We start from the raw sequence: 14,274 nt of genomic DNA on the forward strand, positions 1-14,274 counted from the left end.
TATATATGCTAGTATTAACATTAACCACAGAAATCAAATATGGAACAATCTTATTAATATGCAAGCTAATTTTAATGAGTCGTGTCTAGTAGGAGGAGACTTTAATGATGTCCTAGATTCAACAGAAAAATTATGAGGTAGCCAAGTAAATAGAAATCGTACCAAATATATATATGGAACTATATCAATAAATGTGGTTTTATTGATCTAGGATTTAAGGGATGCAAATTCACATGGACAAAACGTAGAAAGAAGAACAAAGGTCTTATTATGAAAAGATTAGATAAAATCCTTGCCAATAGCGATTGGATTAGCTGCTTTCCAAATGCCTCAGTAACTCACCTTTAAAAAAAACACTCTGATCACAATCTTTTACTCCTACAAATAATCCCTAGATCAAATACTTCCCTTCCAAAACCTTTTAGGCTCGAAACCTATTGGTGCAGACACCCAGACTTCAATAACCTAGTAAAGGAAAGTTGGAAACACTAACTATCTGAACTCGGCTAATCGTTTTCTAGGTAATGTTAAAACTTGGAAAAATAAGATCTTTGGAGATATCTTCAGGAAAAAAAAGAATCTTGGCTAGGCTAAAAGGTATATAAGAATGCAAGCACTATTATAATAGTATTTTCCTCCAACAATAGAAAACTCTCTACAAATAGAGTACAACAACTACTTTAAAATTGAAGATGATTATTGAAAACTTAGAGCCAGAATCTCTTGGATTCAAGAGGGAAATGCTAATACTAAGTTCTTCCACATCATGGCCTCTAACAACAAAAGAAAAAATAAAATTATATTTTTTTAAAAATGGTGCGGGCAACTGGATCAATGGTCCATCAGAAATTTTAACACATACTAAGCAATATCTTTTCAACACCTTCAAAACATCCCACACATCCACTAGTTGGATAGACATACACCATGATCCTACAAATTTCAACAAAATCAATCTCAGAATGTTGGATAATCGCGTAATGCCTTTCGAGGTCACCAATGCTATCTTTTCTTTCAAACCCTTTAAGACACCAGGACTAGATGGGATTCATCCTTTTTTCTATTAAAAATACTGAAAATTTATGGGGCCATCAATCACTAATCTTTGTTTACAAGTTTCACTCCTCGAGGGTATCAATAACACTTATATCTGCCTTATTCCAAAAATTCATAATGTAAATAATCTAAAAAATCGACCAATTGGTCTTTGCAATACAGTGTACAAAGATATCATAAAAATTATTGTCAACAAATTAAAACCCTTTCTCAATGACCTGATTAGCCTGTTCCAAGCAAGTTTTATCAATGAAAGAAGAACTAGCGACAATGCTATTATAATTCAAAAAATCATTAACCAATTCAAAAAGATTAAAGGGAAAAAGGCTAGTATGATCTTAAAAATAGATTTTTTTCCACTCTAATGGCTAAGGTGAATGACAAGTCATGTAACTCAATTAAAAAATTGTCTTTCACTCTTCGGCAGACTATCCAGACAAAATATTAATCTACCAAAATCAAGGATCATTCTCTCAAAAAATTGTGCTCCCAACTTAGATAAAGAAGTGGCTAATAAATTTAACATGAATATTAGCAACTCTTTTGGGAAATACTTAGGATACCCCATACTCCAGAATATACTAAAACTTAGAGACTACCAATTCATAATTGATAACATGCAAAAATAAATTACTGCTTGGAAAGCCAATTTTCTTAATATTGCTAGGAGAACAACCCTAGCAATCTCTTCCCTAAACTCAATCCCCAGTCATGCCATGCAATACACATACCTCCCTAACAAACTCTCAATCAAATAAATCGTATCCAACGTAATTTTATCTGGGAATCAACCAATGAATCCAAGAAACTTCATTATGTAAGTTGGACTAATATAACCAAATCAAAAGTGGAAGGAGGTCTTGGCCTAAAAAAGGCCAAAACAAAAACCTAATTTCCTAAAGCAATCTTGTTTGGAGGATCCTCACAAATCCATCTACTCTATGGTCCAGAATTCTCATCTTCAAATTATAAATTCTATTATTACTCAAAAAAATAATTATTTTTTTCACAATCAATTTCTAGTTCTCAAGAATTACAACAAAGAAATTGAAAAAATAGAATTTTGTTCTGATATCAAATTCTAAACTTATAATATCAAGTTCTGTTATTCCAACTTTCTATTTTTGTTCTTTAAATTTGAAATTTGATATTTTTTATATTTTTACCTCATAACAATATATTACTTGTTTGTTATTTATCAGATCATACACATTTGTCAACAATAAAACATTAACCAAGTTACTCAATATGAATTTCTTTCAAAAGTTTGAGGCCTCCTAATAAATTTGATTTTAGGCCTCTAATGTTGTTTAGCCGCCCTTGATTATTACAAATCCAACTCAACTCACTTCTATACTCGACCCAAAAGGTTGACATTTGGTAATATTTTATGCATATTTACATAATTCAATTTTCTTATTTTAATAAAAAAAAAAAGTTTGTAATTTTACCGATTCAGAAAATAAAGTTCCATGACCATACGATAAAGTAACCCTAGGTTTCTAAATGGGGAAAGTATTTAAGAAAATGGTAATACCCGATTGAGGGAGGGAGACAACGTAAAAGTCGTCGATTCCTGGATCTTAAAACATACAACCTAGACCATCACCGAAGCTGGAATAGCTCAGTTGGTTAGAGCGTATGGCTGTTAACCATAAGGTCGGAGGTTCGAGCCCTCCTTCTAGCGTTCTTTTTTATATTTAGTCCAAAAAATTTAGCTAGAAATCTGTTACTGTTTATCTTGAAATCGATTTTCGAAAACCGCTTTTCAATTTTTTCAGTTGATCTCTATTTTGTTTTTCGTTTATAGAGTCGATTCCGTTTCTTCTATCGGAGAATTGCAAGTATAAAGAAACCCTAGAGACCTTTACTCTCTGTTCTTGCCATTGTTAAGGTAACATTGGTCGTAGTAATTATCGCTTGCTACGTGCTGTGCTGTAAATAAGCGTCAGCTCGGATTAAATGTGATTGGATTGATAGAGAAATTGTAACATAGTTTATTTCTGAGAAGGAAAAAAATGCATGGCTGTTGATGATCAGTGGTTCAATTTCATATTATCTGCATAGAGAGGAAACCGAAATATCTTTCCTTGAGCCGAGGTTCAAGGTAGGAGTAAGGTCTACATAATCTAACTTGTGGGAATATAATGTTTTTTTTTTTTTTGTTAGAGAAGAAAAAAAATGCAATTTTATTATTATTTCAGTAGTGCCCAGTCTTAATTTGGTCTGCTTAATGTGCATATCTGAATTTCTTTGAGTTTTTAGTTGGCTTTTAGTTATACATGAAGGATGATGATACAACACATGCATCTATTTGTGGTTGTTTCATGTTATTTTTCTGGACTGAAGTGCATCATATATTTGCAGGTTTTACTTTGGTTTAATTCAGTTCTAGTTTAACTATAATTGGCACAATAGGAGAACAATTAAACCAAGACTATTTGGTTAAAATGGGTTCTTTTGAAAGCAGTGCCTCTTCCGCTAGGGGGTTCAAAAAAGAGAAAGGTTAATAAATTAAAAGAAATTGCGGCCAATGGGGAATTGAACCAATGACCTTACAAAGGTTTTGAACCCCCTTGACTACTAAGCTATATTTTTGGCTTGTGCCAATGAGATTCAAAACATAATATAGAGTGTAATTTTTCGGCGAAGGGGGTTCGTCCGCCCCCCTAAATCTGCCCCTGGTGGAAAGGGATGGCTCTGAGTTTTTGGATTCTGTTCTAACTGGAATCAAGTTCAACATGATGAAAGGCATGAAGGCTAGATAATTTAACACATGCATCTATTTGTGGTTGTTTCATTTTAATAAGCTTCAAGATCATTCCATTATTTTTCTGGACTAAAACATGTGCATCATAAATTTGCAGGTTTTAATTTGATTTAATGCAGTTATAGTTTAACAGTAATTGGGGCAACAGGAGAACAATAAAAACAACTGGTCTATTTGGTTAAAATAGGTTCCGTGGAAAGCGATGGCTCTGAAGGGGCAGCAGCTATAGATGACTGTGAAGATAAATATGACAGCCAGGATAGTGCTGAAGAAGAAGAATTTGAAGGCGTCTCTTTCAATTTATTATCAACCGATAATTATGAATTACTTGCTGAAAGAAAGAGAAAAGCATTAGCTGATTGCCAAAGTAAACAAACCAAAAAGAATCATGAAGAGGAAGATATTGTTGGTGCTAGTTTTGATGAAATAATGGAAGCCATGAGTTTTGGAAGTAAAAGGAAACGAAAAAAGGACAAACGAGTTGGAAGGCCAAAGGGCTCCAGAAACAAGGTAAATCTTGAGGCCAGAAAGTTATTAGGGGAAGCCACTCTTTGCTATGCTGCCGGTAAATATACAGAGGCATTGAAACTGTTACATGAAGTCATTCTGCTAGAACCTACGTGTGATGCATATCATACACTTGCTGTTGTATATGATGCAATTGGTGAAAAGAGAAAGTCCATGTATTTTTACGAACTTGCCGCTTTATTTATGCCACGAGACACCTCATTATGGAAGTTGCTTCTGTCGTGGTCTTTAGAACAAGGGAATGCTGCTGATGTAAATAAGTACCTTCCTAAGGCAATAGCTGCAGAACCTGAAGATATTTCACTCAGACTCCTTTCTGCATCCCATTACATTGAGTTGAAAGAATATGAGAAAGCTGCCAAGGCATATGAGAAAGTATTTCAAATTAATCCGGACAATATTGAAGCATGCATATCAGCAGTGAAGTTGTATAAGCAAATTGGTAAAACTGAACATTCCCTTGTGATGCTGGAGGATTATCTTAAATATCACACATCAGATGCTGATCCAATAATTATTGATATGCTGGCTAATATATGCATTGAAAATGGAGAATATGCTAAAGCTCTTCAACATATTGAAGGATGTTTTATGGGGAGAGAATGGCCATTGAATCTAACAGCAAAAGCAGGAATCTGCCACATTTATCTTGGAAATCTGAGTAAAGCTGAAACCTTATTGAAGGCTTTTGGACTAGAAAATGCAAATGATAATGTTGATTCAGTTGTTGAAACTGCAGACACATTAAAGATTCTTGAGCACTATGAATATGCTTTACATTACTATTTGATGTTAGAAGAAAGTCGGGGAGTTGGTGATGGAATCTTGAATTTGAAAATTGCACAATGTTACCTGTCATTGGAGAAAAAGGAAGAGGCAATTGGATTCTTCTACAGAGCTGTACATTCACTTGAGGACAATGTTGATGTGCGAATAAATTTAGCCTCTCTTCTTCTTGAAGAAAAGAAGGAAAATGAAGCCATATCATTGCTCTCCCCACCAGTTATAGATTTTGGAGCAGATTCATGCAGCGAGAAGTCTAAGTTTTGGTGGTATGATGAGAAAGTAAGATTAAAGCTTGCTAAGATTTATCAGACTAAAACTATGCTTCAAGAGTTTGTAGATGTATTTTTCCCCCTGGTTAGTCAATTAATCACCTCCGAAACAACAGAGCAGCAGGTTTCTAAAAAGAAAAAGCTTTCAACGAGTGAGCTGATTGAAAGAGCTAGAGTGTTGGAAAACAATCAGGTCGACAACCTATTTCAGAAATTTAAACCAGCAGCTACTGCTGCTGAGCGTGAAAAAGCTGCTAGAGCAAAGAGGCTCCTTCAACGGAGAACAAATTTGAAGGAGGAAATGAAATTGAAAGCATTAGCTTCTGGTATGGACTGGCAAAGTGAAGAGTCAGACGATGAATGTTGGCCAAAGAAGAAGAAGAAACTCCCAACTCCTCAGCTCTTAAGAGACGAGGAAAATCATCAGCTTGTTATTGACTTGGCCAAAGCGTTGGCGTCTCTAGGGAGACATGAAGAAGCATTGGATGTTTGTAAATGGATCATGAACTTTTCTTCTAATGTGATATCTTCTGACAAAATTGAAGAGCTTACACTTCTTGGAGCTCAGATGGCATACAATGTGATAGATCCTAGACGTGGGTATGATTTTGTCAGGGATATTCTTCAGCGACATCCTTACAAAATATCAGTGTGGAATTACTACTTTAAAGCACTATGCAAAATGGAGATTTATCGGCATAAGCATTCTCGATTCTTGCGTAGGATTCGGGAAAAGGAGAAAGAATGTGTACCTCCAATTATCATTAAGGGGCATCAGTTTAGTATGGGCAGCCTATATCAAGCTGCTGCAGAAGAATACCTACATGCCTACAAGCTTCTTCCTGATAGTCTATTTGTTAATCTTTGTGTTGGGACTTCATTGATTAATCTAGCCTTTGATGTCAGACTTAAGAATAAGCATCAGTGCGTGGTACAGGGCATGGCATTTTTATTCAAGTATCTAAAACTTTGTGGAGAGAGTCAAGAAGCATTATTCAACATAGCTCGAGCATATCATCATGTGAGCCTTATGTCTTTAGCCGCTTCATATTATGAGAAGGTGCTTTCTATTCGGGAAAACGATTATCCTATTCCCCAGCTTCCTTATGAAAGCCAACATCTCAGAGAAAATCAAAACTCAGGTTATTGCAGGTTGCATAGAGAAGCAGCTTACAACCTTGACTTGATCTATAAGACAAGTGGAGCATTGGATCTTGCACGACAGGTTTTGCGTGATTACTGTACTTTATGAGGTTATTCATCTAAATTACAGGAATGAGGTGAAGTCTTTTTCTGTTTGTTCCTTTAATTTATGGTGAAATGTTTATTTCTTACCAAACATGGTTAGCAGCTAGTAATAGATATTACCAGATTTTGACTGAGACATTGTTTGTGTTATTATTAGAAATAAGCACAGCATCCACTATATTTCACATACATAGAATCCTTTTTTCTTTCTTTTTCCTGAGCATTCCTTCCCTTCCCAATAGCTTGTACTGTTAACAAAAGGTGGTATTTCCTTTTCTGTCCTGTTGGCTGGTGAATATTTGGATCTGTTGGTAGTGAATTGTAGACGTAAAATCCAGGGGAGTTTCATTAGGATCTACAGATAAAAGGATCTTTGTAATTTCCAGTACATTTAAGTATTTGATTGAATGGATATATTAACGAATATTTAGATATATGAATTGTAATCATGAAACTAGCTAAGATCAGTCAGTCAGTCACCTCCTCGTGGCTGCATAATGTTTGATACTAGATGTAGGGAATATAAGTACATAAATATGTTCTGATGCCTTACTACTGGATATAGCGTGTTTCTTTCATCTCCATTTTGGTTTTATTTTTGTTATTTTTCTCACTCACCATTCTAGACATGTGATGTACTGTAAAAATACAGTAAAAAAGTTTTATTAGTGGTTGTAAACAGCTCAATTATTTTAATTTTTTGGGTTGCAAAATGGGGGTAGCCTCTCTTCTCTTCATTTTGCAGATCTAATTTCTGAAAGTACTAGCATAATTAGCGTCTGTTATTTGAGTTCTTTTAATCGTTTGGTGAGCACACTTATAGGTAAAGGTTTCACACTATGACGTGCATCATCTCTTCTGCTCCTTTTTTGTTAGGTTTGAAGTGAGGGATTCCTTGATTGCATTTTCAATTGATTAAATGTAAAGATGACTTTCGAGTATCACTTAGTCTTCAAAGCATCACGATCAATTTTAGTGGTAGTGTATCCCTAATATGCATAACATTGTTAGTTTGCATAAGCTTTCTTGATTACATTTTGGAGCAACAGAGTCTCTTCTTCTTTCATGTGTTACTTTAAAATCTGCCAATTCCAGTGGGGTATTTGGCCCTTCTTTGTCTAAATGGAGGTTTTTCAAAATCATCTCAAATGGAGTTCTGCATGAAATGTGGCTGATCCAGAAAGAGATGTTGTTGTCACATCATTCAAGAAAAAAATTGTATGTATGATTTCTGCACAGTTCTTTTCTCTCAAAACTGAAACTTGATCAGAAAGTATTAATCTGCTGGAACACGAGTAAAACTGTGTCAAGCATGTAGATTTAGAGCTCAGTGATTCTTGCTCTTGTATCCTGTTACATCGTTTGCTCTTCAATGAGTGCTTTGCAAATCGTTTAGATTCAGCTGCGGAATTCCTGTGCAGCGTATAAGTGCATGAAAATCATTTAGTTCCTCTACCAAGTCCTTAAACGCCACTATAGGATTTTAAGTTGCCTTCAGTATTAGTTCTGTGTATTGTGTTTCAAAGGGATATTTGTTCTCTACCTTTGCATTTGGATTTGTATTCTTAACTATTTGGTTAATCACTTGTCCTATTTTTTAATTGGGGCCGTTTATCACGCCTAATCACCTTGATTGAGAAATTATGGTGAATTGTCTTCTTTGAAACTTCTGAAGGACTTGTCAACAAGGTTTATCTTCAAATAATTGTTGCGGCCTTTGTAGAAAATCAGGCTTGGACTCGAGCCATGACACTGATGTTTTGTGGAGAAATGTATCTCTTTTTAACCTCATCTGAGTTTATGAAGACATGCAATTATCGTAATAGAGATTTATCAAAGATTAGAAGAGCTGTTAGCTACTCTTAACTGAGCAGTAAAAGGTTTGAGTTTGACTGTCAGAGTTTGTCGGTTTGGAATTAAGTGTTTTAGTCTACTGAATTATCAGGATTTCCAACGGCAAATGCAATTCTTCTTGTTAAATTTCTTGGTCACTTCACACGTTCTGAAAATATGAAGTCATGTATTATGTCACCCCAACTTTGACTGGGGAAGGATTTATAGACTTTGTGTCATGTTTTTTGTTCTTTTTTTTTTAAGACTTATACTAGTCAGTAGTCTACTAAATAAGTTAGGGTGGAATAAGGCATCAAATTAATATTATTAAACATAATATGGAGGTGACTAGTATCCTCTTTACATAAAGATAAAATACCTTAAATCACCCCTAAACTTGGCTCACATTATTAGAATCGTCCCCGAACTATACCCGGTCTTAATTATATCCCCCCCCCCCCAAACTTGGTATTTTGAAAGCCATTATCCCTAGACGCTGATATGGCAAAAAGTGTGGGTGCACTCACCTGTCACGTGAATTTTTCTGTCTATGTGACATTTTTTTTGAAATTAAGATCAGGCATAATTCGAGAATGATACTAATAATTTGAGCCAAGTTTAGGGGTGGTTTAAGGTATTTTGCCTTACATAAATGATAGCAAGTTAGTCTTAAATGAAAAATCTTCTTACTTTCTGCTCCTATTTGTCTTTCTTCTAAGTCCGGGCAATATCACTTTTAGCACGCGACAGAAATTATTTATATTTGATAGTCGAATAAGTATATAAAACTTGTTTAATATATATATATATATATATATATATATATGTTATATACAAAAATTATATAAATTTTATATCTTTTTTCGGCTATTATTTTTACAGCGGCTATACATTTGTCATTTTTCCTAACAAGAACTTCCCTTGCTATGGAATAAACCATTGCTTGTTGAGATTGCCTATATCCTGCACTTGTAAACTTAATAAATAGTAAATGATGTAATTGAAAAATTTGAGTCAAATTTAGCCGAATTGCAGGACTATTCAATTAAATGGAAATGTTTGTAATTATTCCGAGTATTGTGATGGCCTTTGAAGAACCACAAATAATATGGCATTTGACAAGGAATCCAAGTTAAAGTGGGGAACTTGTTTTGAAAATGCAAGCAGCGGCTCAAAGTGCCGCCTTCTTGGGCTAACATACAAATTCCCACGTTTTATAACTACTGTTTGGTGAACTCTGGATACATTTGTTGTAATACATGTGTTTCGGTCAACCACGTTTATAAGTGGAGAATCTTGAAGGGATAGACACTTCTTGAACTCAAAATAATATGATAAATACTCGGTATTTGCATTAAACAAATATATATATATATATATATATATATATATATATATATATATATATATATATATATATATATATATATATATCCTCACCATTAGGTTTCAATTGACTAAGATTAAGTGCTATTTTTCATTTATATTTGCAGATTTTTATGGCTAAATTACTTGGTTTAGTGAAAACGTGAATAAATATTTTTAATACAACTCATTCCCCGCCCGCTCCAGTAAAACTACATTTGATAACTTTTTGTGTCCTTATCGAGAAGTTTATCACCGCCTTTATCTTCAGTTTGGAATTCTACAGAAAGTGCCTATAGTTTCACATTGACCCTATATTTTATAGGACCTGTGAACACCATTAGTTATATTTAATTAATAAATGAGAGTTAGATTAATAATTAGGCACTATAACTAGGTGGAAGTCACCTTTATGCACCTACTTTTAATTTCTAACTGACTTAGGAATCTAATTAATTTTTCTAATATATTAAAAGGTCCTCTAAATTTTCTCGTTACGTTCTATACCTTTTATTTGGTTCAAAGAGAGCCTTGACGTAACTGGTACGAGTTTGAGCTGTGGAAACAGTCTCATGTAGAAATGCAGGGAAAGACTGCGTACAATAGACTCTTATGGTCCATGTCATTTCCTGAACCCGCGTATAGCGGGAGCTTAGTGCACCGGATTGGGTTGAAAACTTTTGGAAATCAACTTGTGGCAAGTTCGACCCAGCATCTACTTATATATAGTAGAAAGTGGTGAGTCTAAAAAATCTCTACACATATAAATCTGAGTTGGCTGCTAGCCACTCTTGCTTCAATCATATATTAAGTACTCCACTTTTTAGCACATTTTCAGTACTAAGATCTGTCAATGGAAACAGACATGTCTTTCTTGTCTAAAAGTTCAAGTAGCTCTAGTGATGAAGAAATTGGATTGAGGAGAGGTCCATGGACTGTTGAAGAAGACAGTCTCCTCGTAAATTACATTTCCCAACATGGCGAAGGCCGATGGAACATGCTTGCACACCGTGCTGGTAATTCACCTGTCCATAGCTAAGTTAGCTCATGGTATATATTGATCTTTTAGACACTTTGATTAGTTGCTGATTCCATGTACTTTCTTGATTTATTAGGATTGAAGAGAACAGGCAAGAGTTGCAGATTGAGATGGCTGAATTACCTGAAACCGGACGTTAAAAGAGGGAATCTCACTCCTCAGGAACAACTCCTGATTCTTGAACTTCATTTCAAGTTGGGTAACAGGTACAGTACTCTTTGGTTCTTCTTCCACCTACAGCAACTGTTTCCGTTTTAGAGCCTGTTGTAAGCCTCATTTCTAGTACCAGTGGGCAGGGTTTGTCGTAGGCCTCATTTCTAGTACCTTAGGGTAGAGAGGTTGTTTCTAACAGACCCTCGGCATCCTTCCCTTAAAGAACTCCCTTGCTCTTGGGGTGACTCGAACTCACAACCTTTTGGTTGGAAGTGGAGTGTGCTTACCATCAGGGAAATCAACCTTGTACATAATTTGTACATATTAATGAATTTTTTAAGACAAATACGGAGTTTGAACTAAAGTTATTAAGTTTGGTCGAACCTGTAACTTGGTTTCTGACTCTGACCCTGCTAGTGTGGGTATATAATTATATATTGGTCTAGCAATCTCCTTTAATCTTGTCATTGCTCAGAAAACCTGATGTTAAATCAATTTTTTTGTTAAGCTTATCAAGTTTTGAACTATAATAACTGGTGTGATTCTCCTTGACAATGTTATAGATGGTCAAAGATTGCGCAATATCTACCAGGAAGAACAGATAATGAAATCAAGAATTACTGGAGAACAAGGGTGCAGAAACAAGCTAAGCATTTGAAGATTGACTCCAATAGTGCAGCATTTCAACACATGATTCGATGTATTTGGATACCTCGGCTTCTACAAAAGATACAAGGTTCATCTGCTATTCCATCAATTCAGACTTCACAATCAACTTCATTATTGGATTCACAATATGGTCCTTTAAATATCACAGAAATTACACAAACCCCACAAGTTTTAAGCTTAGAGAGAAACAGCATCAGCAGCAGCAGCTGCTGCAGTTCGAGATCACCTTCGTCAGAATCCATGAGTATCTATAAATCTCCCAACATTATTTCGGAATGTCCTAAAATTCCACCTCGTGAGATGGGTGATTCTGTTGTCAATGTTCATTTTCCATTTGACGACAACAGTTATGATATGGATACTTTCAGCCCAGCAACTGGCAACTTTTTGACAAATTATGATCAAATGGTGGGTGGAGAAAACAATATGATGAATGGTGATATTTTAGCTGACAGCTTCTGGAGCATGGATCAATTTTAGCAATTTCAGTAGAAGGGACCTAAAACTATGGTCATCTTTCTTGTTTCATGGCATTTTAGAACAAAACAATGACCTTACATCATGATACTTTTACCAAAAATAGTGAGGTTATGACCAATTGTTAATAGTTGAAATTGCGTGATTGAAGCTAGTTTCATTTTCAACTGCTTCTTTTCTTGAAAAAACAGAGTACTCTGTTTTCTGTCCACCTTTCCCGTTAGTGGACATGGTATGCACAAGTCAAACTGAAATGATGTATACTTAACATACATGTATTGCAGAAAAAGGTTACTAAAAGCAAAATAATGAGGGTTATTCACGACATATTTTTTTCTGATTGAGTCAGTTCTAGGAAACAGAGGGATTTATTGATAAGACCTTAAGACTTTTAGAATTATTTCTCGCCAACTTTTGAAAACCATAAGATGCCACAAAGGACGGAAATATTAAAGGTGGCAACTGAAAAATATGAAAGGAGGAAGATTGTCTAGCCGCCCATTAAAGAGTTGAAAGACTATCATTTTTCTTTCTTCTCCTTTTTCTTCGGTTGGTTATGGCAAATAGGCGGGTTGGCTCGATATGAGCGGATTGAAAACAGGTAATGAAAGAAAAAAAAAAGATAAAGTATTTGATAAGACCCATATTTAATACGGATAAAAACGGGTTATTTGACGGATAATATGGATATTATCCATGACTTCGTAAATATAATCAGAGAACTTCTAGTCTCCCAAATTTGAGGAACCCAATTTGAGGTCTTACAAATGTAAAAGTTAAACCTATTAGTTATCCATTTTCTAAGTGGATAATATGACTTTTATCCATATTTGATCCGTTTTTAAAAAGTTCATTATCCAACCCATTTTTAATGGATAATATGGGTGGATAACTATTTTCTTTTAACTATTTGTAAAAATTGCATGTGGCGACCAACATTTAACCTATACCCATTTTTTTAAAAAGTTTTAACCTGTACCTAGTTTTTAAACAACTTCAGCCCCTTTCTCCTCTTCTTTCTCCTCCTTGTTTTCTTCTTCTTCTATTAACAACTGAAAGACACTATAATTATTTCTCTAATACTACCACCATTCTCAAGCATAGCTTAAAGAAGAAGAACTCATCCTCAACAGATCGCCGCCAAAGAAACCCAAATCGATTCGGTGCGCAACGAAATCACCCAACTCTACTGCATCTTTTTTCTCTTCCACTCCATTTCACTTATGCTTTTATTTAGTGCCTCCTCGAAATGGGCTTCTAAAACTGGGCTATGCCACCGTTCTTGGATTCCATCTTTGTGTGTCTCTGCTCTGTTCTTTGGGTTGTTCGGTACAAGACGGATACCGAGAGTCACTTAGAGAAACTGTTGGAGAGAGAGGGGACGGGAAACTATTGGCAAGGTGTGTGGAGAAATTGAAGAGAAAAAGGGCGGAGTTCGCCAGTTACAAACAAAAACTTCGCCAGTTATAAAACAAAAACTTCAGCTCTAGTTCGCCAGTTACAAAATAAAAACTTCAGCTCTAGAGCTCAAGTTATAATAACGGGTTATTCGGCGGATAATTATCCGCCGAACTTCTAGTTATTATCCATGACTTCTTAAATATAATCAGAGAACTTCTCGTCTCCCAAATTTGAGGAATCCAATTTGAGGCCTTACAAATGTAAAAGTTAAACCTATTAGTTATTCATTTTCTAAGTGGATAATATGACTTTTATCCATATTTGACCCGTTTTTAAAAAGTTCATTATCCAACCCATTTTTAATGGAAAATATGGGTGGATAACCCAACCCATTTTTCTTTTAACTATTTGTAGTCGCCTCATTTAACATATACCCATTTTTTAAAAAAGTTTTAACTTGTACCTAGTTTTTAAACAACTTCAGCGCCTTTCTCTTCTTCCTTCTCCTCCTTGTTTTCTTCTTCTTCTATTAACAACTGAAAGACACTATAATTATTTCTCTAATACTACCACCATTCTCAAGCATAGCTTAAAGAAGAAGAACTCATCCTCAACAGATCGCCGCCAAAGAAACCCAAATCGATTCGGTGCGCAACGAAATCACCCAACTCTACTGCATC

At 35.0% G+C, this 14,274-nt stretch overlaps 2 protein-coding genes and 1 non-coding gene across 10 annotated transcripts; all 3 read left to right on the plus strand.

Annotated features, from left to right (window-relative positions):
- Positions 1 to 2,592: 2,592 nt before the first annotated feature.
- Positions 2,593 to 6,793, plus strand: LOC104249608 (uncharacterized). 7 transcript variants are annotated; one of them, XM_070171393.1, is made up of 3 exons: positions 2,622 to 2,722; positions 4,014 to 6,469; positions 6,552 to 6,793. In XM_070171393.1, the coding sequence occupies exons 1-3, from the start codon at positions 2,698 to 2,700 to the stop codon at positions 6,594 to 6,596; spliced, it is 2,526 nt and encodes an 841-aa protein (XP_070027494.1). In that variant the 5' UTR covers positions 2,622 to 2,697; the 3' UTR covers positions 6,597 to 6,793. The 7 variants fall into 7 exon arrangements, with proteins under 7 accessions (XP_009804366.1, XP_009804367.1, XP_070027494.1 ...); XM_009806064.2 differs by having other exon boundaries at positions 2,593 to 2,722; positions 3,924 to 6,793; XM_009806065.2 differs by having other exon boundaries at positions 2,593 to 2,715; positions 3,924 to 6,793.
- Positions 2,670 to 2,743, plus strand: TRNAN-GUU (transfer RNA asparagine (anticodon GUU)). The gene has a single exon. It is a non-coding gene; the product is annotated as a tRNA-Asn (tRNA).
- Positions 6,794 to 9,999: 3,206 nt separating the features above from the next.
- Positions 10,000 to 12,360, plus strand: LOC104249609 (MYB-like transcription factor EOBI). Of its 2 annotated transcripts, XM_070171395.1 has the most exons (4): positions 10,000 to 10,871; positions 10,971 to 11,100; positions 11,611 to 11,783; positions 11,865 to 12,360. In XM_070171395.1, the coding sequence occupies exons 1-4, from the start codon at positions 10,709 to 10,711 to the stop codon at positions 12,194 to 12,196; spliced, it is 798 nt and encodes a 265-aa protein (XP_070027496.1). In that variant the 5' UTR covers positions 10,000 to 10,708; the 3' UTR covers positions 12,197 to 12,360. The 2 variants fall into 2 exon arrangements, with proteins under 2 accessions (XP_070027496.1, XP_009804370.1); XM_009806068.2 differs by having other exon boundaries at positions 10,002 to 10,871; positions 11,611 to 12,360.
- The last annotated feature ends 1,914 nt before the right edge of the window (positions 12,361 to 14,274 follow it).

The sequence above is a fragment of the Nicotiana sylvestris genome, chromosome 3, assembly GCF_000393655.2.
Source record: "Nicotiana sylvestris chromosome 3, ASM39365v2, whole genome shotgun sequence".
Classification (NCBI taxonomy): Eukaryota; Viridiplantae; Streptophyta; class Magnoliopsida; order Solanales; family Solanaceae; genus Nicotiana; species Nicotiana sylvestris.

Coding starts and splice junctions, on each gene's coding strand:
- LOC104249609 (XM_009806068.2), top strand. CDS start 10,709: ATGGAAACAGACATGTCTTTCTTGTCTAAAAGTTCAAGTAGCTCTAGT. Junction 10,872..10,970: donor CATGCTTGCACACCGTGCTG/GTAATTCACCTG, acceptor TTGATTTATTAG/GATTGAAGAGAACAGGCAAG. Junction 11,101..11,610: donor CATTTCAAGTTGGGTAACAG/GTACAGTACTCT, acceptor ACAATGTTATAG/ATGGTCAAAGATTGCGCAAT.
- LOC104249608 (XM_070171392.1), top strand. CDS start 2,698: ATGGCTGTTAACCATAAGGTCGGAG. Junction 2,723..4,013: donor TGTTAACCATAAGGTCGGAG/GTTCGAGCCCTC, acceptor TGGTTAAAATAG/GTTCCGTGGAAAGCGATGGC.